The sequence below is a fragment of the Mytilus trossulus genome, chromosome 7, assembly GCF_036588685.1.
Source record: "Mytilus trossulus isolate FHL-02 chromosome 7, PNRI_Mtr1.1.1.hap1, whole genome shotgun sequence".
Lineage (NCBI taxonomy): Eukaryota > Metazoa > Mollusca > Bivalvia > Mytilida > Mytilidae > Mytilus > Mytilus trossulus.
This window is the reverse complement of record NC_086379.1, coordinates 51,714,934-51,738,374: the sequence shown is the minus strand read 5'-3', so window position 1 is coordinate 51,738,374 and position 23,441 is coordinate 51,714,934. Positions and strand designations below refer to the sequence as shown.

Here is a 23,441-nt window from a genome sequence, read left to right as displayed (position 1 = left end):
ATAAAAAAAAAGCTCATTGCAGTTGCAGTTTCAGAGTGTATTTCTACTGCTTTTTAGGTACACAAGATATTCTAGCATTTTCAAAATAGTCAAGAACATATTTCATCAGATATGAATCAGCCTCAAGTTTTTACATGTTATTAACCTCTTCCACAATTTTAGGCCACGGTTTTTTAATTTGTTGGTTTACAGATTTTCCCCATGAAAAAGTTGGGTCGGTCGGTCGGGGAAAAAAAGCAAAAAAAATATCTTTCAAGACAGAAAAAAAAAGCAAAATAAATATACATTTCACCTTTCTAACAAAGTGTTTTTTATGCTATTTAGTCATCATTTCAAATTTTAGTTCGATGAAATATATTTGCTCAGCTGTCATAAATATCGCATGACATTGTCTAATGATTTGCCGTAAAAAAGGGGGGGTGTTCACAGACAAAGACGAAATCAAATCGTCTTTTCACAAACAAGAAAAACAAATTCGCATAGCTCTTAATCAATTCCAGAAAACTTGGTGAGTAATGATCTTCAAAAACGAAAAATAAGTTTTAACACACGTGTCAAAAATGTAATAGACTCGTCCACGGAAAAAACGAGAATATCGGGTTAATCTAGTGTCATGCATTCCTGTTTTTTTATCCAAATGGAGGATATTTTTTTTTTATTATCCATGAAACAAGAAAATTCTAAATGACTTGTTGATATTCAGAACTTTTACTTCCAAGGTGCTTTCCACCTGTCCACATTTGGACAAGTCTATTTCTATGAGATTATGCATCTTACAGACTGATGACAAATAAGGGAAACGAACTTATTGTGTAATAAACAGATTTCGTTCCCCAAAATTATTTGCGTAAAAGACATTTCAAGGTCAGTTATAATTGATTTGTCTATTTTTAGAAACGTAAACTGGACCATTTTTTTTTCACAACAGAGAGTGTTTTCAATTTTGTTAGTGATTCATGCATTTCATTTCATAAAAAAAGAAGAATTTAATTATTTTTCAGGGATAATGTATTTGTTTGGGTCGGCGGGAATAAAAAAGCATGAAAAGTCAATTTTATTTTTATTCTAGGAATCGGCAAAATCGGGTTCGGCGGATCCGTAAACCAACAAATTAAAAATTCCTGGCCTTACCTTTTTTTACTATAAATTGGTAATTGATTTTGATGACAGTAAACAATTTCCCTATTGTGTGTGGAGACTGTATATGATTTTTATTTACATATCTTTGAATTGCATCTCTTTTTTAATCAGTCAGTTGGTTTTGAATTTTATTCTCATGAATTATTAAAACTCTCTTTTCTATATAGAAATGTTAGGTTATATTACTACTTATTTACTTTACAAATAAGGATTTTTCTTTTAGAAATTAACATATATTTTCATCTGAGAGTACTGAGGCACTATACCTCAAGATGAATTATGAATCAATTAAAAATCGTAATCTTATGTACAAACCTGGTGAAGAAAAACTGTCCAAATCACTGACAGAAGTTGACTGCTTAGTCTTAAAATAAAAAGAACAGATTTTGATGAAATCAGGATGAAAATACAGCTGAAATCATTGATAGATAATTACTTCTTTTTCATAAAGTAAAAAAAATATTAATAAATTCATTCTGCAGAAACAGTACAAATAACACTCATACATGTAATATCTTGTTTACTGAATTCTTCCAAATATTCGAATCCACTTAATCTATTGACAATCTATTTTAAACCTTGTAAATGTCTTTCTCAGAGAATTTTACATATATGTTTAAACATGTGACAATTTCAATGCAAAATAAGTACCATTACACTCCTCTGTGATCATTTGTAGTTTTTCACATAGAATTTCACATGTATGTCTATGTAACTGATATTCATATTGCATTTTTTCAATTGGTTTTTGCATTTTTTTATTTTTTTATTATGGTATCCCACGAATAATACTAAATCCAGTTTATCAATTCATAAAGATACCTTTTGAACATCAAACTTGGAACTTGCTGCAGAAATTTTCCTTGTCAGTGGTAATTTAGGATTTTTGACATTAATGAAAGTACTGGCAAAAGTTTCATCTTCACTGAGTCTATCATCACTGTATTCACTATCAGACTCTGTTGATGTGTCTCCATTCATAGATATTGGAGTCAACACATTTCTGGCTGGTGTTGCATTCAGATTATTATTTACTGCAATAAAATTGTACAACTATCAATTATTTTATATTATATTTAAAATTGACAACAACACTTCAAAAGATCTGCAACTTTATTATCTATGTCTACATGTTTCGCCTGCAAGGCAGGCTTCATCAGGACAATTTTTATACAGAAATTGAGCCCCTGAAGTACTCAAAGTGGTGCATTGAATTTGACGTCGTCATGGTGAGAGAAACAATGAAAAGTGAAAGTAGCAATACAGAGTTATAAATAGATAAGATAAATATAGAAAATCAAAGTTTGTATACAATGTAACTTGAGTTCGTTTTACTATTATATGATACATGAAATTGTTCTAAAGGCTTGGCATCTAATAGGACGAACTTCCCATGGTTCCTACCACTTCGCAAGGCTTCTCTTCCAACCTGGCCATAGTTGGAGGTTACTACTTCCCGGCGCGTCGGCAACAATAGGAAGATTATGATCGCCGCTGTGGATAATAAAATTGTCAAAAACTGTTCCTTTGTTAATTATTTGGTGACTATATCATTTTTGGATCGTCTGCAGTAGTTGGTCTGTATAATGGCATAGTTGTGAATTCCTAGTTCATTTTTACTTGTTATGATCTTAAATGAACTAGGAATTCACAACTATGCCATTATACAGACCAACTACTGCAGACGATCCAAAAATGATATAGTCACCAAATAATTAACAAAGGAACAGTTTTTGACAATTTTATTATCCACAGCGGCGATCATAATCTTCCTATTGTTGCCGACGCGCCGGGAAGTAGTAACCTCCAACTATGGCCAGGTTGGAAGAGAAGCCTTGCGAAGTGGTAGGAACCATGGGAAGTTCGTCCTATTAGATGCCAAGCCTTTAGAACAATTTCATGTATCATATAATAGTAAAACGAACTCAAGTTACATTGTATACAAACTTTGATTTTCTATATTTATCTTATCTATTTATAACTCTGTATTGCTACTTTCACTTTTCATTGTTTCTCTCACCATGACGACGTCAAATTCAATGCACCACTTTGAGTACTTCAGGGGCTCAATTTCTGTATAAAAATTGTCCTGATGAAGCCTGCCTTGCAGGCGAAACATGTAGACATAGATAATAAAGTTGCAGATCTTTTGAAGTGTTGTTGTCAATTTTAAATGTTATTTAAGGATTGCATTCATTTGCATGATTTGACAACCCGGCATACCAAGGTATCCACTTCAGGGACTCTACCAAAACGATTTCACAGGCGTTGGTTCACCTCGCGGAATTTATCAATTATTTTGTTCAAGACAAAATGTGCCCATTTAGAACCCTTTACATGGTCAAATTTTTTAGACACAAGAATAGATAGTTTGAATAAATACTACAACAGATACAAGATGACAGACAGTAAATGCAGTTTTTTATTTTCATTATTTGAAAAAAAATCTTATAAAGTTCCAAATATATTGCTGAAGTGCCTAGTCTTTTTAATAAAAAAAAAAAGAAAACTCACAAGTCAAATGAAAACAAAAGGCTGTCAAAATGAGTATATCCAGGTTTTTCTTACATTTTTTAGTGTCACTTTAAAAGTAAGCAAGAGCAATAACTTCTGTATGTCAATAGCAAAAATCATCATTTTATCAAAAGAAACAATGTAACTCATCAGCTTCAAACGTAAATTACAAACACACATATCATCGGAAACCATTTTTATCATATCTTATGTCATATTAAAGTTTGGCATTTGATTTACCATTTATACTGATCTATGGTCTTACCTTTCTCTTGTTTATTACTTTTATTCTTTGATGCTTCTTTCTGTTAAAAGAAAATGAAATTCGTATGATGAGTGAAGGTGTTGTTCATATTTGTTATGTACTTTAGAAAAACAAACATATACATTGACAATAACCAGTATTTATGAATTTAGGTTCTCTTTCAAGATTTTGGCTAAAAGTTAGTAGTTATGAGTCTCCATTATGACAGACTAATTTAAAATGTCTTCTTAACAGTAAAAAAATATGCAAGTTACTTGAATCCTAATACATATAAAAAAATTAATTGCTACATAAAAAGACGATATCTATTGTTTTATAATAATGTACACGATGCTAAGATGTATTTTCAAATCAATGTGCTTGCTAACTTTTATGTAATGTTCCTGCTGTTCATTCTTTCCCATCAAATTCCCAGCAAGTTTAAATGAAACACTTATTCATATTGTTCAAAAGTTATTTTTTCTTTAACCTTCCATGTGAAACATCAAGAGACATTGTAAGTCCCACCAGAATTATAATTTTCTTGATGCCTGTTTTTCAAAAAAACTTTGTTGATTTACAAACCTTCCCGACCTTTACATTGGTTCCTGTCAACCATTCAGGATCAGGTTCGTCTCTCTCTGTTATAATAGAACTCTTTTCTATGGAAACTTGTGTTTTATATGTTTTTGCATGCTGTTCAACAATTTCTCTTAACTCTTCAACTGTTTCTTTGAAAACCTGTGTAACAGATATATACAACAAATGTTTCAAATTTGATCTCTTTTCCCATATTTTATCATTTCTAAAATTACAAGTATTAAATAGTTTTATTCGATGCCTGCCTTCAGATAATCATTTATGAAATGACTGACTATAAAAAAATGCAGAGAACATAATTGGTAAACCCTTCCTACTGAATAAAATGCCATTCACCGACGTATTTGCACAAATAATTCTACCACTATTTTTAAGAAATCTTTGCATATATATAAAACTACTCTAAAAATCACTGGATGAATGTTTCATATATATCAAATGGACTTAAAGAACATTCTTCACTTCCCCACGATTTTATCCAAGGAATGACCGTAATATTTTCTCTGTCTATGAAGAAATAACATAAACTAGAGGCTCTAAAGAGCCTGTGTCGCTCACCTTGGTCTATGTGCATATTAAACAAAGGACACAAATGGATTCATGACAAAATTGTATTTTGGTGATGGTGATGTGTTTGAAGTTCTTACTTTACTGAACGATTTTGCTTCTTACAATTATATCTATCATGAACTTTGCCCATTAGTAACAGAGAACTATATTTGGTAAAAATTTACATAAATTTACCAAATTAATGAAAATTGTTAAAAATTGACTATAAAGGGCAATAACTCCTTAAGGGGTCAATTGACCATTTAGGTCATGTTGACTTATATGTAGATCTTACTTTGCTGAACATTATTGCTGTTTACAGTTTATCGCTATCTATAATAGTATTCAAGATAACCAAAAACGGCAAAATTTCTTTAAAAATTACGAATTGGAGGGCAGCAACCCAACAACCAGTTGTCCAATTCATCTGAAAAATTCAGGGCAGATAGATATTGACTTGATTAACAATTTAACTTCTTGTCAAATTTGCTCTTGATGCTTTGGTTTCATAGTTATAAGCAAAAAACTGCATTTTACCCCTATGTTCTATTTTTAGCCGTGGCGGCCATCTTGGTTGAATGGCCAGGTCACCGGACACATTTTTCAAACTAGATACCCCAAAGATGATTGTGGCCTAGTAGTTTCAGTGGAGATTTTGTAAAAGATTACTTAGATTTATGAAAAATGGTTAAAGATTGACTATAAAGGGCAATAACTCCTAAAGGGGTCAACTGACCATTTTGGTCATGTTGACTTATTTGTAGATCTTACTTTGCTGAACATTATTGCTGTTTACAATTTATCTCTATCTATAATAATATTCAAGATAATAACCAAAAACAGCAAAATTTCCTCAAAATTACCAATTCAGGGGCAGCAACCCAACAACCGATTGACCGATTCATCTGAAAATTTCAGGGCAGATAGTTCTTGACCTGATAAACATTTTTATCCCATGTCAGATTTCCTCAAAATGCTTTGGTTTTTGAGTTATAAGCCAAAAACTGCATTTTACCCCTATGTTCTATTTTTAGCGGTGGCAGCCATCTTGGTTGGTTGACCTGGTCACGCCACACATTTTTTAAACTAGATACCCCAAAGATGATTGTGGCCAAGTTTGGATTAATTTGGCCAAGTAGTTTCAGAGGAGAAGACTTTTGTAAAAGATTACTTTAATTTACGAAAAATGGTTAAAAATTGACTATAAAGGGCAATAACTCCTAAACGGGTCAACTGACCATTTTGGTCATGTTGACTTATTTGTAGATCTTACTTTGCTGAACATTATTGCTGTTTACAGTTTATCTCTATCTATAATAATATTCAAGATAATAACCAAAAACAGCAAAATTTCCTCAAAATTACCAATTCAGGGGCAGCAACCCAACAACCGATTGACCGATTCATCTGAAAATTTTAGGGCAGATAGATCTTGACCCGATAAATATTTTTATCCCATGTCAGATTTCCTCAAAATGCTTTGGTTTTTGAGTTATAAGCCAAAAACTGCATTTTACCCCTTTGTTCTATTTTTAGCCGTGGCGGCCATCTTGGTTGGTTGACCAGGTCACCCCACACATTTTTTAAACTAGATACCCCAAAGATGATTGTGGCCAAGTTTGGATTAATTTGGCCCAGTAGTTTCAGAGGAGAAGATTTTTGTAAAAGATTACTTTAATTAACGAAAAATGGTTAAAAATTGACTATAAAGGGCAATAACTCCTAAACGGGTCAACTGACCATTTTGGTCATGTTGACTTATTTGTAGATCTTACTTTGCTGAACATTATTGCTGTTTACAGCTTATCTCTAACTATAATAATATTCAAGATAATAACCAAAAACAGCAAAATTTCTTCAAAATTACCAATTCAGGGGCAGCAACCCAACAATCGATTGACCGATTCATCTGAAAATTTCAGGGCAGATAGATCTTGACCTGATAAACATTTTTACCCCATGTCAGATTTGCTCTAAATGCTTTGGTTTTTGAGTTTTAAGCCAAAAACTGCATTTTACCCCTATGTTCTATTTTTAGCCGTGGCGGCCATCTTGGTTGGTTGACCAGGTCACGCCACACATTTTTTAAAGTAGATACCCCAATGATGATTGTGGCCAAGTTTGGTTTGATTTGGCCCAGTAGTTTCAGAGGAGAAGATTTTTGTAAAAGTTAACGACGACGGACGACAACGACGACAGACGCCAAGTGATGAGAAAAGCTCACTTGGCCCTTCGGGCCAGGTGAGCTAAAAATTTGGTGCACACTGCATAACGCGTGTAGCAGGTTATTAAACAGTGTGCACCACATTTTTATGTTATTTCGAATAGACAGAAAAAATATTACAGTCATTTCTTATAATTTAATTCTAAATTTCATTTTAAAAGGTAGAAACCCATGAAAAAACATTGAAGACGTCACAGTCACATGACTAAATTATGTCTTTGGGCTGATAACAAAATATTGTCAGCCAATCAGAAGATGTGTTACATACAAAATTAAATTATTAAGCATTGATCACACCCAACCGTTCATCAAAACCTCGGAAGATAAGAATATGTTGGCACTGGACATATCTATAATTAGAATAGGATCAGACTCATGATAACTCAAACTTCAGAACAGTATGGTAAGTAACTTAAATCTTACACTAGGCTGTTTAAGATAACCCATCTCTGCTACTTTAAGAGCTTCTGCATGTTTTTTCTGTGCCTTTAATCCTAACACTTGTCTGTAGTATGCTTTAATGTTGTTTTCGTTTATACGAATGGCTGATTCACAATCCTGTATAGCTTCTGTGTACATATCCTATGTCAATAGAAAGATATTTTCAGCATTTTAACAGATATAAATGAAACTTTTGTCTGCAGTTGAAATACATGTATGTACACCCTATAAAATTTAAAATGTTGAACTGGTTATGTAGTGCCTTCAACTGATTACATATGATTTTAACAGAAGTAATAGTTTAAATTAAAAGTCAAATAACAGTAAACATGAACTTAAAAGTAAAAATCTGAAATGATTTCACTTGGCTCCAATGTAGCATTTGTATCATTACCAATGTTTGGGAATTCAAATCTTTTACTCAACCAGTGCTACATGTAGTACAAAATCAAAGAGCTGATAGCTCTGAAGTGGAAGAAGGTGAATAAAAGGTAACTTGAATTACCATAAAAGCAGCCCCACTTACCCAGGCTGCTTTGTTCCATTATTGTTAAAATGTATTTTTTTTCTTCAAACAAGAAAAGGTCATAAGTACATGGATTTCCCATCCGTACAATCATTTTCTATGTTCAGTTGACTATGAAAATTAGGTAAAATCTTCAATTTGGCAGTAAAATTAAGAAGATCATATCAAGAGGAACACATGTGTACTAAGTTTCAAGTTGATTGGATTTCAACTTCTTCAAAAACTACCTCGACCATAAACTTTATAACCAGAAGCAGGATGGACGGACAGACTAGAAAACATATTGCCCATAAATGGAGCATAAAAATAGTAAGACTTGTTACATACCCGCCAACTTTTGAAAGTTCCCATATGGGTTTTTACTGCACAACAACAATTTTAAAGGTTACAATTTTTAGCGACGTATTTTGCAAGATCTGGATTGTCTAGAAAAAGTGTCATATTTGTATGATGAACTTACATGCCTTTTCCTTAAGTCTGTTTGCATGATTCTAGTTATATATTAAATCGGTAGAAAAAATATACATGAAGCTAGCAGACCAGGGTTTATTTTCCAGATTAAAAATATTAGATGCTTGTTGAAATTTCCAATTTTGAATAATGCACAAAGATGGACCTTTAACAGGTTGGGAACAACACTCCAAATGAGGGTAACCTAACTGGAAGATCATCACAACCGACTGTAAAAAATGAGCACAAAAAAAGTCATTTATATTCATATCATTTGATGAAACTTTTCCCCAAGAACTATGCATCTATTAAGTACTGAATGGTCAAAACATCATGTTTTTTTATCAACATACATTTTGTCGTAAATGTAACCAAATGATGTAGAAATTGTGTTTTTTCTTCAAATTTCCATCAAATTGTAATGTTTATAGTTCCCTTATTGCCTCTCTATTTGAATAAAATAAAATAAGAAGAAGAATCTGTTTCTTGTTTTGTTTTGTTTTTGACAAATGATTGTTCACTGCTTGCAAATGAATCATTATATTTATATATCTTATCTGTATATATTTTTGTTCATGTCTCCATCTCCTTATCATTTGTAAATGTTTAGACAAATAAGAAAGAAATAAGCTCCACATGTATATTTGCAACATCGTATATTAATTAAAAAAATAACATACACTAACACTAGTACTGCATGGATTTTAAGCATTATGAAAGTCATATTTGTAGAAAGCTTAAAAAGACTTAAAAACAGTGTAAAATGTCTTGCTATCTCTAAGCTTACACAATAAAATCTAACATATACTGACATTTACAAATTTAATTTTCAAAGATTTAACTAGGAATTAATCTAATTACTAGACCTTATTATTGGTCTACCAGAAGAAACAAATTTATCATATAAACTTCAATTTAATCCTTGAAAGGAGGTCTAGATTGCTAAAATAATTTATAAATTTTATTTTTTTTATTTGTTCAAAATCATTTAAATTCATTTAATCAACATCATTTTATGATTATTTGATTAAAATATTAATCATTTATAGTCTTTTTACAATTTACATTTTTAAAAGCAAAATAACTGAAAACAGGCTAAAACAAAGGGAAGTAACAAAAAAGTATTTCAATATTCCCAATACACATCGTTTTGATAACACAACGGCAGTTAGCCGGAGGTAAACATCGTTGATTACCAGTATGTTTGACACCCAAGCTGTCAAGTGAAGCCATATATTTATACATCTTCTTTGATGTTCAGGTAAAATTTAACACAGGTGTCAATTACACCCGAACAGTAGTAAGAAATGATCGAATATGGCGTCTGAAAATTTTCATTCATGAAATATTTCATACACGGGAGTTTTTTCTCCTAAACGGGAGGACGGGAGGAGACCCCTGAAAACGGGAGTTTTGTACTCCCGTCGGGAGGTTCACATGTATGTTAGGAAGGACATCTACTTCACATGACAAAGGAAAACCATGAATAAAGACAACACTTTATATATCCTTTTTATTTATATAAAAACAAAATCTTCTTGTCTGCAGGATTGTAAATTCGTAACTTCAAGGGCGAACTTGTAAACAGGGCGAGTTGTCCTGATACCAAATTCACGCATGCGTAATACAAATATCTACAGTTAAAACATCCTGTTACAAGTAAACAAATAGCGTTCATGTGGATGAGATGAAATCTAATAATTTACATAAATAAAAGGGTCATATTTACGATAGTGATTGTTTTACAATCATAATTTACAAATTAAATGATTCAGATGCCTAATCATGTGTAAAAATCGGTGTCAGGAATCTTAAGTTGTTTTGAAATTGTAATACACGAAATGAATGCGGCATACGGAGACTCAATGCCAAGGGTCGGCCCCTTAAGTCTTCAGAAGACTTGACGTCTTCTTCCACTAAAAATGTATTCTGTTTTTTTAAATTCTAAAATATATTCTTTAGGTAAGATGCAACACAATACTATATACTAAACTGTTCAACATAAATAGAGACTTTTTTCGGAATAGTACATTACAAATTAACAAACCTTTTTAAGACAGCAGAAGGCTCTATTTGAGAAAAGAGTAGATAGAAATTCCTTGTCAACTTCATGGTAAAATCGGGTGCTAAGTATACGAGCTATAAACAATGCATTTCTATAGTGCATCCAGGCAATATCAAAGTGGCCTTCTTTAAACAATATGTTCCCTTCATCTTTTAGATCTTGCATTAAATGGAGTAATGTTCCCTGTAAAAATAAATACAACAAAGATGCACAATCATGGATAATAATAGCAATATGAGAATATACTGCAGAATTAAACTATGTCTTACAGAACCCTGAATTTGATACATATATCTTAGGGACATACATGTATATATTATATATCATGTTTAAAAATTCAGTTTATGTGATGATAATACTATCCCCAAAATCTCTTTAGATACCCCTCCTTCTTCACCCCCTTCCCCCCAAAAAAAAGAAGAAAGAAGAAATATCCAGCAAAATGTTGTGAACCACTTTCAAAATATACTTTATGTACATCACTTTTACTGAGATCATTCATGATGAAGATTTTACATTTCCTCATTTACCATGTCCTTACCTTAGTAACTCTTGGTTCTTGGTCCACCCTGAAACACAAATTCAATGTGGCATTTTAAAACATAAACATGAATTTAATAGGCAACTTGTAATATTTGTGCACAATTTTTGTAGTGTACATTCAGTTGAGAAAATGAATGTAACTGCTACTTCAGCTGGTTTATCATGTTTGTATTTCTTAAATGAACATATATATCATCATGATCATAATTGCTCATGTATATTATACTTCTATAATCAATCAAAATGTGGTTCATGGCCATTTAAAAATATTACAAAAAACTTGCAATATACACACAACTTCTAATATGATGTGTACAATTTTTGTAGTATACAAGAACATTGAGTGGCAAATATAGGTTTAGAAAAATGTGTAACTGCTACTTTAATTCTTCTACGGTTTACACTTTCTTGAATGAACAGATGATAATATTTTTAAAATCAAACTCATTGAATAGGTTGAAGTTTAATTTTGCCATCAAATTTTCTAGTCTTTCTGTATTTTTGATATTTTGATAACAATAATATTTTTCTATTTTTCAATTCAAAACCAAATGGTGTTGTAAAATATTAAGTAACATGAAAAACAAGCACCCTTTTATTACGTTCTTGATAACCACAATATTTTTATCAGTATTCACATCTAAATTTCGATTTGAAGTTTTGTACCAGCTTACACATACTACTTTTATCACCAATTATATTTCATTATTCACTTACACTAACAAATCCCAATACTGGCTTATCCTTTCTCGCCGATCTTCTCTTTTCCGGACCTCATCAAAATCTGTTGGAACATCTCCAGCATAAACACCGTTAGACCAAGAAGGATCCATTGCCCTTACAGGTCTGAAAATCAGAAAAAAATAAATAGATGTTTGGGCTTTGTTCATTGTTGAAGGCTGTTGAAGGCCATACTGTGACCTATAGTTGTCAATGTTTGTGTCATTTTGGTCTTTTGTGGATAGTTGTTTCATTGGCAATCATACCAGATCTTCTTTTTCATATGTACATGTATCACATACATGTAATATAAACATATAACTTATAGACAGGCTTCTGTTACAATATAACAAACATCAATCTGGTTGGTCTTTTCACCAACGCACAGTACCGCACACCCCAAAAGACTACTAACCCTTTTAAAGAAAAACAGAAATGTTATACAATAAAACAATGAAATTGATTAAATTACGTTAAATTTAATCCTATTCCCGTGTTTTTCACATTTAAGTGATGTTAAAATATTGAGAATCAAAATTTAAAAAACAACGCTTCTGGATATCAGCAATCTTTTTACCTCGCCTGTAGCAGGGTAGTAATGGGGGTACCTTCATGACATATAGCGGTAAATTTCTTTCCAAATGACGTTAACAGTAATTTTTTGTGCATGACAATAAAATGCACAATTTCTTTTAAACAATGAAAAATTAGTTGATTTTGACGAATCATGCTATTTAAAAAAAAAATTAAAAAAATGGTATCAATAATCATTTGAGACATCTGACATCATTAGACCAAGAAGGGTCCATTGCCCTTTACAGGTCTGAAAAAAATACACATATGTACATGTATCACATAATATTTTAACCAATTGATGCCTGACAGTAAAGGCCATTACCACCCTCCTGTATTATGATCTTTACTTTTCAATTGCTTGAAATAACTGATTCAAATAAGTCAAAACATTTTATTTGATGTGAAATTATCACAATAATTTAATTTATATTTCAAAAAAAGTTAATACTTGAAAGTGTACTGATCTGGCAACAGCCTTGCAAAACTGTTTTTTGTTCTCTTGTTATCATTTCTTATAAATTACTGTATTACATGTATAGGCATAGTGGGTCTCACTAATTAGGGACAACAAGCGTCAACAAGAATTATTTTAGCGACAACAAGCGACAAGAAGACTATTTAGCGACAAGAAAACATTTTTTTTTTATTAAATATAAAGAAATTTGTATGTAATGTTTCTTTGTATTTCACAATTTGTATCAATATTTTCAGGACAATGATGCACAAATAATTCATTTTGCGAGCTTTAAATATATATTGCACGAAAAGAGTTTTAAAAAACAAATTATAAGATAAATAATATGTTCTAAAATACAAGGAAAAGTAATCTCAAAATACAATAATTAAACGTAATACTGGCTGTTATACATAATAGATGATAAAATAAATATGTAAATAATGTTTCATCTTTTTCTATCAATTTTAACTTTCTTGTCGCTAAAATTATTTTCTTTTGCATATTCTTTTAATTCTATTGCAATAATTAATTTTAATTAAAAAAAATATGTTTTCTTGTCGCTAAATAGTTTCTTGTCGCTTGTTGTCGCTTGTTGTCGCTAATTAGTGAGACCGGGCATAGTTATCCTAGTTAAGAAGGTAAGTCAAATATATATATAAATAAAGACAAAAAACAATATATCTACTTCTGTTATATGGTATTTTTATATGTTCATTGGTGAAAAGACCTACTAGAAGCATATGTATTGGTGACCTATACTTTAAATTATCATGTTTATTAAAATGTTACATTTTGGCAATCATACAGACATGCCAGATGTTCTCTTTTTAAACATGATATGTACTTTCCAAGGAGTTGTTTCCCTTTCAAAAAATGATAAATTGTAATTAAAAAAAAATAATAATAAATTGGCACAAGCTCAGACAGGAAGTAAATAAATATATAAATGAGCCAATTATTTGGTTTTCAAGCTGATAACATTAATTAAAATGAACGAAAAGCCGCATATTAAGAATTTATAACAAGATAAATGATGTGTTCTTATGAATATCCGAGTCGGTATAGAGGGAAGACATGTTTGTTTTTATTTTGAAACCGAAAATAACGCGCCAGAAGAGAACATTTTGTATAGGTTGTCAGCAGGTGTAACATAATTAACACGGTGTTCAAATGAACCCTATCTAGCAAATATATGGACCTTTCTTTATCTATCAATAGTCCCCATTTTACAAAACTGATACGGTTGTCAGTTCTGTCAAAAATTTTCAACTTCGAAATAGTGGAATTCCTCGTGTTTTGTTTGATGGAATGTATTTTTTTACAAAACGAAACTAAAACTTTATTGTCAAATTTGAATCCATCTTTCAAAACCAAAGAATAATATAATAAATCAATTGAATAAAACACTAAATAAATCATGATAATTTTAGGTTTTTATTATATTTATTAAAGCAGTATGAAATTCGCTTTATATGTTTTTGTGATCCGAACCATGATCCGTGTTCTATCGATTTACTATCGTTGTTGTTGTTGTTGTGCTGGTATATTCCTCCGTTGACTTCGGAGCACCCTGTCGTAAACAGGTATATAGGGGCCCTTTATAGCTTGTTGTTCGGTGTGAGCCAAGGCTCCGTGTTGAAGGCCGTACTTTAACCTATAATGGTTTAATTTTTAAATTGTTATTTGGATGGAGAGTTGTCTCATTGGCACTCACACCACAACTTCCTATATCTATATATGGTTACCAATCGAAAAGATTGGTGGTGGTGTTCGGAAAAAAAATTCAAATATATCATTAAAAAGTTCCTTTGTCTAAACTATTGTCTCACACGATATTAAGTTCACAGATTGTTATTATACTTAAGGTTCACTGCCCTACGATTGTGCAATTCATAAATCAAATTTCTGCTGATCTCTTCAATGTCTCTGATAATGTCACTTTGTATTTCTGTATATCCCATTCTGGTTAACATTGAGCAGTCCAGAATACAGTGCATGAGAAGCTCTTCGTCGTTAAATATTTCTTCTGCTGTGTCGGTGCTGATTTTCCTAGCCAAGAGCTGCTTTAGTAGAGCTAAATGCTTTGAGCGTGGTGACTTTAGTACTGTGCATTTAAGGATGAAATCATGGCATCTGTCCTCAGTGTGTGTTTTACAGAGAAGGCAGGTTTCAGACACTGCATGTTGATTGAATCTTTTTCGATCAGCTTGGAGAGTATAGGTACCTGTTAGAAGTCTCTAAAGAGGGCCCTCATGGGGTTTTTGATTATGTGATTACTTGGCCGTTTTTTTAATGATTATTTGATTATTAAGCCAAATATTTCATGATTATTTGATTACCTAGGACTGTATTTTTAGTTTATGATTATTTGATTACTAAAGATAAGCAAATATTTAATGATTATGTGATTATATTGGCAAAAAAATGGTGATTATGTGATTACTAGGACCCCCCATGAGGGGCCTCTCTAAAGCCCACCACAGTTATTAAAAATAAAACAAAACAAAACGTTCCTTGTACAATGATATGGACTTTAACATATTCCACAATATCAAGATTTGTATAGTATTTGTATAGTAATACTATACAAATCCTTGACCTTATATATTAACGTCAAAATATTATGAGACAGGTTCTACCAAACATTAATAATTCAGAAATGGGAGATAATTTGAAAGATCACTTTAAATTAAACAGTAAAACTTATGAATTACTGAATAAGGCCGTGTTCACACCAAATTTAACGCCGTGTAGAGTAAACATGTTTACAATTAGCTTAGTGTAGTGTACACGGGTTTCACATTACATTTGTTCACATCTATACACCTTGCTTAGCTACCTGTACATACGATTTGTTCCCACTTGTAAACTATATGTCATTTAAATGTTCATTACGTAAATTTTGGAAATTTTTTCTAGCGGTAAGGGAACAACCATTTGACTTAAAAAGGGTTGGGGTTGGGGGGGGGGGGGGGGGGGGAATGGGAATATTCCGATCCCCAATTTGATAAAAAAAAAAATGGTCATACAGATGATGAAAAAAATATTCTGAATCAAGAGTTTCCCCATACATTAAAGTGTTAAATATTGAAAAAAAAAGTATTTGATCACCAGCATCGAAAAAAAAGGAATAAAAACGTCCGCGCGAAAAAAAATCTGACTCAGATAAACAAAATAACATCCCCCTTTTTTAAGTTAAGTGGTTTCTACTTTATGAAAGCGATTTTTATAATTTGCAGTAGTTTGAATATACTAGAGATGTCTCGATAATGCATTAGAAAACGTTAGCTGCAACAGCGTGCTTATAGCCGAAAAAAAGGATTAAGTTATTTAATTTAGGGATCACTACATTTTTGTCTTTTCTGTTCGTGTCAAATGGTATTTCTTTTCCAAGGAGTATTTGGTAAAGGAATAGGGTAATTTTTTTTAAATTTATTTTACGTGTTATTTAACTGATCTGAGATACTAGACAAACATATCAATTACCTCACACTTTTTTAAGTCATGCGTGAAATCGTTTTTTGAGTAAAGACCAGTGGCGAATATTTCTGTGTACGTCAAGTCGATTCGGGAAGACCATTTCAAATGAATTAGGCAGCAACTATTTACTTCATTTTTTGTGGAGGGGGAGGGGGCGTGAGCTATTGATTTTTCAGGACAAATTTTGGTCACAAGTCGAAATCAATGTTAGCATTATATATAGTGGCAGCCGAGGATGAAACAAACAAAATTTTTTTCAGGGCCAAAAACTGGAAACATTTTTTGTTTCCAAAACAAAGTCCATAGCTCACAACCCCACCCTTGCCTTTATGTTTTATACTCAACTATAAGAGCACCCCCCCCCCCGAAAGTCAATTGGTTGCTGCCTTATGGGTTCGTCAATGATGCTGCTTTGAGTCTTAATTAGGGGTATAAAGTACGTTAAATTTTTTTAACAAAAAAAAATCTGTAAAATTTAGACAACTAATAATTATCAAAAATATCAATTTTACTCAAAAATAGTTTCCTCCTTAAATATATACACGATAAGACTAATGTCCTAAATGCCTAGTTTTGTGTACACTTAACCTACACAAGGCCTACATTGACTATCGACTGTGTGTAGGTAAAACATGATTTAAACTACATGTAAACATTGAGTTTTAAGTAATAGTTATACACCGAGGGAAAGGTATGTCTGGATAAGAAACCCCGTCGGCCGGAGGCCGTAGGGGTTTCTTATCCAGACATGCCGTATCCCGAGGTGTATAACTAACTTACACCCCATTCTAAACTCTATATTGTTAACATTAATTATAAAATGAAAAAAAAAAACGATAGCATATATTTTATTGACAATATCAAACCATTATTTATAAGATTTATTTGTTATTACATGAAAACCCACTAGTAACCTTTTTTGGTTATCTTCGTTCACACTTTGACAAGTGAGTATGTTTTACCAATGTCAAGGTTGTTTTTCATATTCCAAATAAATCCTTGGGTTGATATGGATCAGCAGGTCAAGGTTGACCGTGTCGTGTATTCATATTAAAAACCAAAAATACGTCATGCTCCTTGTATGCAGTTGTCAATATGGAAGGGTATGAGACGGACGACATTTCTTAGCAAGCGTTGGATTTGGTAGATGAGACTAATTTAAAAGATAAAGGCAATATTATAACCTAAAGTACTTACCTGTATCAGTTAAATAAAGGTAATCATAACTATATTTTCTATCTTACTGTTTAATGGGGGGAAAAGCCCCCCCCCCTCTTCTCGAGAATGAATAAACATTCATATTCGGACCTACAAAGGGATAAGTGTGTCTGCAATAGAAACCCGACTTCAAAGGCACGCTCAGCATACAATGATACAGATTTAATATTTCGTAACTCCCTCTTTTGCGGAAGAGGGGCTGATCCAGCTGGGGTTCCCAACTCAAAAGAAAGGGGCGGGGGTTCAAATAAGTCATATACATTGATCTTTTAAATCTGGTCCAACCCGCGGAGCCCCTACCCCGGATCGGCCACTGGATAACGGGGGGGGGGGGGGGAGGGGGTTAAGAGTTAGAACCCCCCCTTTTTTATGATAGAAACATATGACTGGGATAAAACAAATATTACTTTCAGCAAAGGAGTAATTGAAGATTTTTTTTTAATTTAAAATAAATGTTTAATTTTTTTTTCGCTATTGGAATTTCCTTAAATGTTTTTTTTTTTAATATCTTGAAACAATTTGTAGTGAACACTGTAAGTAATTTCTTGTGTTCATGCTATTTAAAGAATAATCAATTTCTATTGTTACGAATAACAATGGACTTTGTTTGCGGGATGTAGAAGCTTGTCACAGTCTGTGGTCAAAATCCATTGTTATTCGTAACAATAGATCTATTCAATTTACTCGTGTTTCAAAAATAGAAACTATGAAGTAGAACAATAGAGCTGGGGTGTAACAATGGGAACGCAATTGTGTTTAGTTTACGTGTGAGTTACACTAACACAACACCGAATTTAGGTCAATGTGAACACGGCCTAAGACAGTTTTAAACGAGTTATATAAACAAAACATTTGTTGTTGTTAATGTTTTTGTACATCATTTTTAGCAGTTAGTCTTCTCGTTTGAATTGTTTTGTAATTGATTTCAGGACTTTTTATAGCTGACTATGCGGATGATCGTTGCGAATTCAGTGTTGAAGACCGTAAGGTTAAGGCTCTGTATAGTTGTTAATTTTCTCATACCACATCTTCTTTTTATAGTTATAGAAATCACCTGCACGAATAACTGGGAATGATGCACAGACACTTGTCTAAGAAAAAAAGATTCCTATATATTAAGGTATGAAGGATTTTTTGTCTGAGATAAGTGCCTGTGAAATTAAAATCATTTGACAGTCCGAAGTTCAAGTTCGATAAAATCCATATAATGATTATGTTTTATAACAGACTTTTGAATGGTTTTACACTAGTATTTTTGGGGGCTATGTGTAGCTTGCTGTTTGGTATGAGCGTAGGCTCCCTGTTGAAGACCGTACCTTGACCTATAATAATAGTTTACTTTTATGCATTGTGACTTGCATGGAAAGTAATTGTCTCATTGGCATCCATACCGCATCTTCCTATAATCTATTTTGATATCAATCATAACTATTTCATTCTTTGATATCTATAGTGGGGAAAAACATGATATACCATCAAATATTCAAAATGGGACACATAAAGAGTGTTGATACTACTACAATAAGAATAGTATCTTGGAATACAAACCGGACAATTTTTGAAAATTGTCCATGCAACAATATCCACACCGTTGAGGATCATTTGATGAACTGATTGTTGTACACTTACCGTATTCACGGAGGTGTCTTGATGAAGTGTGTGGGTCCTTTAATTATGTAATCCTTTTATGCTATTTTTTCTCTATTCTTTATTAATGAATCCCATTATTCTCTTAAATTCTTAATAATTTGGACTACTCAGGTTTCTCTATTCTTAATATTTGTATCCTTTATTCTGCAAGTTTTGTCCATTATTATTTTTTATGGAAACTCCAAACAGACCCTTATACATGTGTTTTATATAATTTGTATTTTGTCCCAATCTGTTTTAAAAGTGCTTTTCTGACTAAAAAAAAACCCCACAAAATACCGAACTCCTAGGAAATTCAAAACGGAAAGTCCGTATTCAAATGGCAAAATCAAAAGCTCAAATACATTAAACAATTGGATAACAACTGTTATAAATATGACTTGGTAAAGGTATTTTCTATTTAGCCCTTTGCACCAGGTGAGCAAAATACAAAACTAGAGGCTCTAAAGAGCCTGTGTCGCTCACCTTGGTCTATGTGCATATTTTATAACAAAGGACACAAATGGATTCATGACAAAATTGTATTTTGGTGATGGTGATGTGTTTGAAGTTCTTACTTTACAGACAATTTTGCTTCTTACAATTATATCTATAATGAACTTTGCCCATTAGAAACAGAGAACTATATTTGGTAAAAATTTACAAAAATTTACCAAATTAATGAAAATTGTTAAATATTGACTATAAAGGGCAATAACTCCTTAAGGGGTCAATTGACCATTTAGGTGATGTTTACTTATTTGTAGATCTTACTTTGTTGAACATTATAGCTATTTACAGTTTATCTCTATCTATAATAGTATTACCAATTCAGGGACAGCAACCCAACAACCAATTGACCGATTCATCTGAAAATCTGAGTCATAAGCCAAAAACTGCATTTTACCCTATGTTCTATTTTTAGCCGTGGCGGCCATCTTGGTTGGTTGACTGGGTCAAGCCACACATTTTTAAACTAGATATCCAATGATGATTGTGGCCAAGTTTGGTTTGATTTGGCCCAGTAGTTTCAGAGGAGAAAATTTTTGTAAAAGCTAACGCCGGACGACGACGGACGCCGGACGCAAAGGGATGAGCCAGGTGAGCTAAAAATAATCTACTAAAACTAAAAGAAAAACGACGAACAGATTAACAGTAAAACATTGCATGGAAAACCAAAGGTAGACCAACAAGTATGTACCCTACCAAAAACACTTGGGCTGAACTTGTTCTCATGAAGGACAAACAGTTAATGCTCTACCTACTATAGCTATTCGCAACCATTGTGTTTATGCCAGCGCACAACACATGTTCCACCAATGCTAAATCGAATTATGTGTTGTGCGCTGGCGGTCGCCATTTTCGCGATTTGCGAAAAAATAATAATTGTGGCGATTAAATTTCGTCATTGGCGAAAGAATTTGGCGAAAGAATCATATATAACGATTTATTTTCAGCCATCTTGTTTATTTACTTTTTGCGGGTTTCTCTGACTTTACCGATCAGACAATACTCGGAATTCACCTGGAACTCGTTAAGATTTTGACAGAAATCAATAATCAACTGATTGCATTCATAGCTATCGACATCAAAGAACTAATTAATAAAGGTGTTGATTGTATGATATGACAAAATGATATGATTAAATGGCTTCTGTCGCATGTCACAAAAGGGATTTATTTACCACTTTCCGACGCGCCACGTATTTGAAGCAAAAATTTTACGCTTCCTCCCCTTCTTTAAATGATAGCCCAGTAAAGAACATTAACAAAAAATGTTCAAAATCGAGAAAGGTCTCTGATTTAAAACTTTATCATTTAACTTTCATATAGATCATTGATTTGAGTCTGTACTTCAAAGTCGATTCAGTGATACTTGTGTTTCAAGCATATAGTTTTAGTTATTTACGATGGTCTAGAAATGAAAACTGTCGTTATGAAGAAATCTTTTCAAAAGGTTGGCATGAGAGTAACCCTTCAATGTAATGACTACACCTTACAAGAGAGATCAATTCCAAGCAATACGATGCTTCATTTTGTTGTGAAACCCACTTCTTATTTAGGGGGGGGGGCTGGATTTTTTTTTTTTAAAGTAAAATATATTTGTGTTACTTGGCGAAAAAAATAATAAAGTGGCGAAAAATATATTGTTTTGGTGAAAGAGGTGGCGAAAAAAATAATTGACCCAGGGGAAACCCTGGTGTTGTCACAATCGAGGAATAGGGGATGAGGCTGTGACTACAAAAAGTGGACATCTTTCAAATTTATTCGTTCATAGTGTGTTAATTTTCGTTTTTTGATTGAGTTAAGCCTTCCAATTGATATTATATTATGATGTTATGCTAGGGGCCTTCTTCGATTCGTCCTACTCTGGTTGACTCGAGTAAAAAAACATTGCTTATGCGCATGTGCGCAACATTTCCGAATCAAAGTCAAAAGTTGAATATTAAAAGGGACGTGAACAAAAATGCATTAAAATAAGAATAAAAACATTTATGTGTCAGTAAGAGAAGTCCTAATCATGTGTGCTTTGATAAAAAAAAGTTTGTTATCGAAAAAAAATTGAGAAAAAAAATCGTTCCGAGAAAAAAATTATAATTTTGTTTTATTTATAAAAATTACCGACAGTTGATACACACGTGAACTATATTTGTTGATTCAATAATACAGACAAACATAAATTCCCATTGTCAACCCCTTTCTTCGGCTGTATTTTGTCAAAAACCATTTATTTCGTATCATTTTTTGTTGTTGCAATTATTTGACGCCATCTTGAAACTCGACTAAACCTGCCTCGACCCAGGGTTGATGTAGAGTTAACTCGGGTATGTTCAAAAGTTCAAACTCGGGGGGTTCGGTTGTCAGTCGAGTAAACTCGACAGACTCTTCTAACCCGAGTTGGACGAATCGAAGTAGGCCAGCCTGGGAGAAAGTTTGATACCATTAAAACGTTTAATCCCGCTGCAAATGTTTGCACCTGTCCTTAGTCAGGAATCTGATGTACAGTAGTTGTCGTTTATTTATACGTGTTTCTCGTTTTTTATATAAATTAGACCGTTGGTTTTCCCGTTTAAATGGTTTTACACTAGTAATTTTGGGGCCCTTCATAGCTTGTTGTTCGGTGTGAGCCAAGACTCCGTATTTAAGGCCGTACGTTGACCTATAATAGTTTACTTTTATAAATTGTTATTTGGACGGAGAGATATCTGTAATAGTTATACACCGAGGGAAAGGTATGTCTGGATAAGAAACCCCGTCGGCCGGAGGCCGTAGGGGTTTCTTATCCAGACATGCCGTATCCCGAGGTGTATAACTAACTTACACCCCATTCTAAACTCTATATTGTTAACATTAATTATAAAATGAAAAAAAAAAACGATAGCATATATTTTATTGACAATATCAAACCATTATTTATAAGATTTATTTGTTATTACATGAAAACCCACTAGTAACCTTTTTTGGTTATCTTCGTTCACACTTTGACAAGTGAGTATGTTTTACCAATGTCAAGGTTGTTTTTCATATTCCAAATAAATCCTTGGGTTGATATGGATCAGCAGGTCAAGGTTGACCGTGTCGTGTATTCATATTAAAAACCAAAAATACGTCATGCTCCTTGTATGCAGTTGTCAATATGGAAGGGTATGAGACGGACGACATTTCTTAGCAAGCGTTGGATTTGGTAGATGAGACTAATTTAAAAGATAAAGGCAATATTATAACCTAAAGTACTTACCTGTATCAGTTAAATAAAGGTAATCATAACTATATTTTCTATCTTACTGTTTAATGGGGGGAAAAGCCCCCCCCCCTCTTCTCGAGAATGAATAAACATTCATATTCGGACCTACAAAGGGATAAGTGTGTCTGCAATAGAAACCCGACTTCAAAGGCACGCTCAGCATACAATGATACAGATTTAATATTTCGTAACTCCCTCTTTTGCGGAAGAGGGGCTGATCCAGCTGGGGTTCCCAACTCAAAAGAAAGGGGCGGGGGTTCAAATAAGTCATATACATTGATCTTTTAAATCTGGTCCAACCCGCGGAGCCCCTACCCCGGA

At 32.8% G+C, this 23,441-nt stretch overlaps 1 protein-coding gene across 1 annotated transcript in view; it reads right to left on the bottom strand.

The window, feature by feature from the left end:
• LOC134725243 (3'-5' exoribonuclease HELZ2-like) overlaps nucleotides 1-14,349 on the bottom strand; it is a 40,892-nt gene extending 26,543 nt beyond the window's left edge. Inside the window, exons 1-9 of the mRNA XM_063588905.1 lie at nucleotides 14,248-14,349; nucleotides 12,014-12,142; nucleotides 11,295-11,322; nucleotides 10,736-10,936; nucleotides 7,695-7,853; nucleotides 4,484-4,639; nucleotides 3,920-3,959; nucleotides 1,963-2,174; nucleotides 1,456-1,504 (exon numbers count right to left, since the gene is read on the bottom strand). Coding sequence (XP_063444975.1) covers nucleotides 1,456-1,504; nucleotides 1,963-2,174; nucleotides 3,920-3,959; nucleotides 4,484-4,639; nucleotides 7,695-7,853; nucleotides 10,736-10,936; nucleotides 11,295-11,322; nucleotides 12,014-12,129 — 961 coding nt within the window. The 5' untranslated portion in view covers nucleotides 12,130-12,142; nucleotides 14,248-14,349. The remainder of the gene's footprint in view (nucleotides 1-1,455; nucleotides 1,505-1,962; nucleotides 2,175-3,919; nucleotides 3,960-4,483; nucleotides 4,640-7,694; nucleotides 7,854-10,735; nucleotides 10,937-11,294; nucleotides 11,323-12,013; nucleotides 12,143-14,247) is intronic.
• Between the last annotated feature and the right edge of the window lie 9,092 nt (nucleotides 14,350-23,441).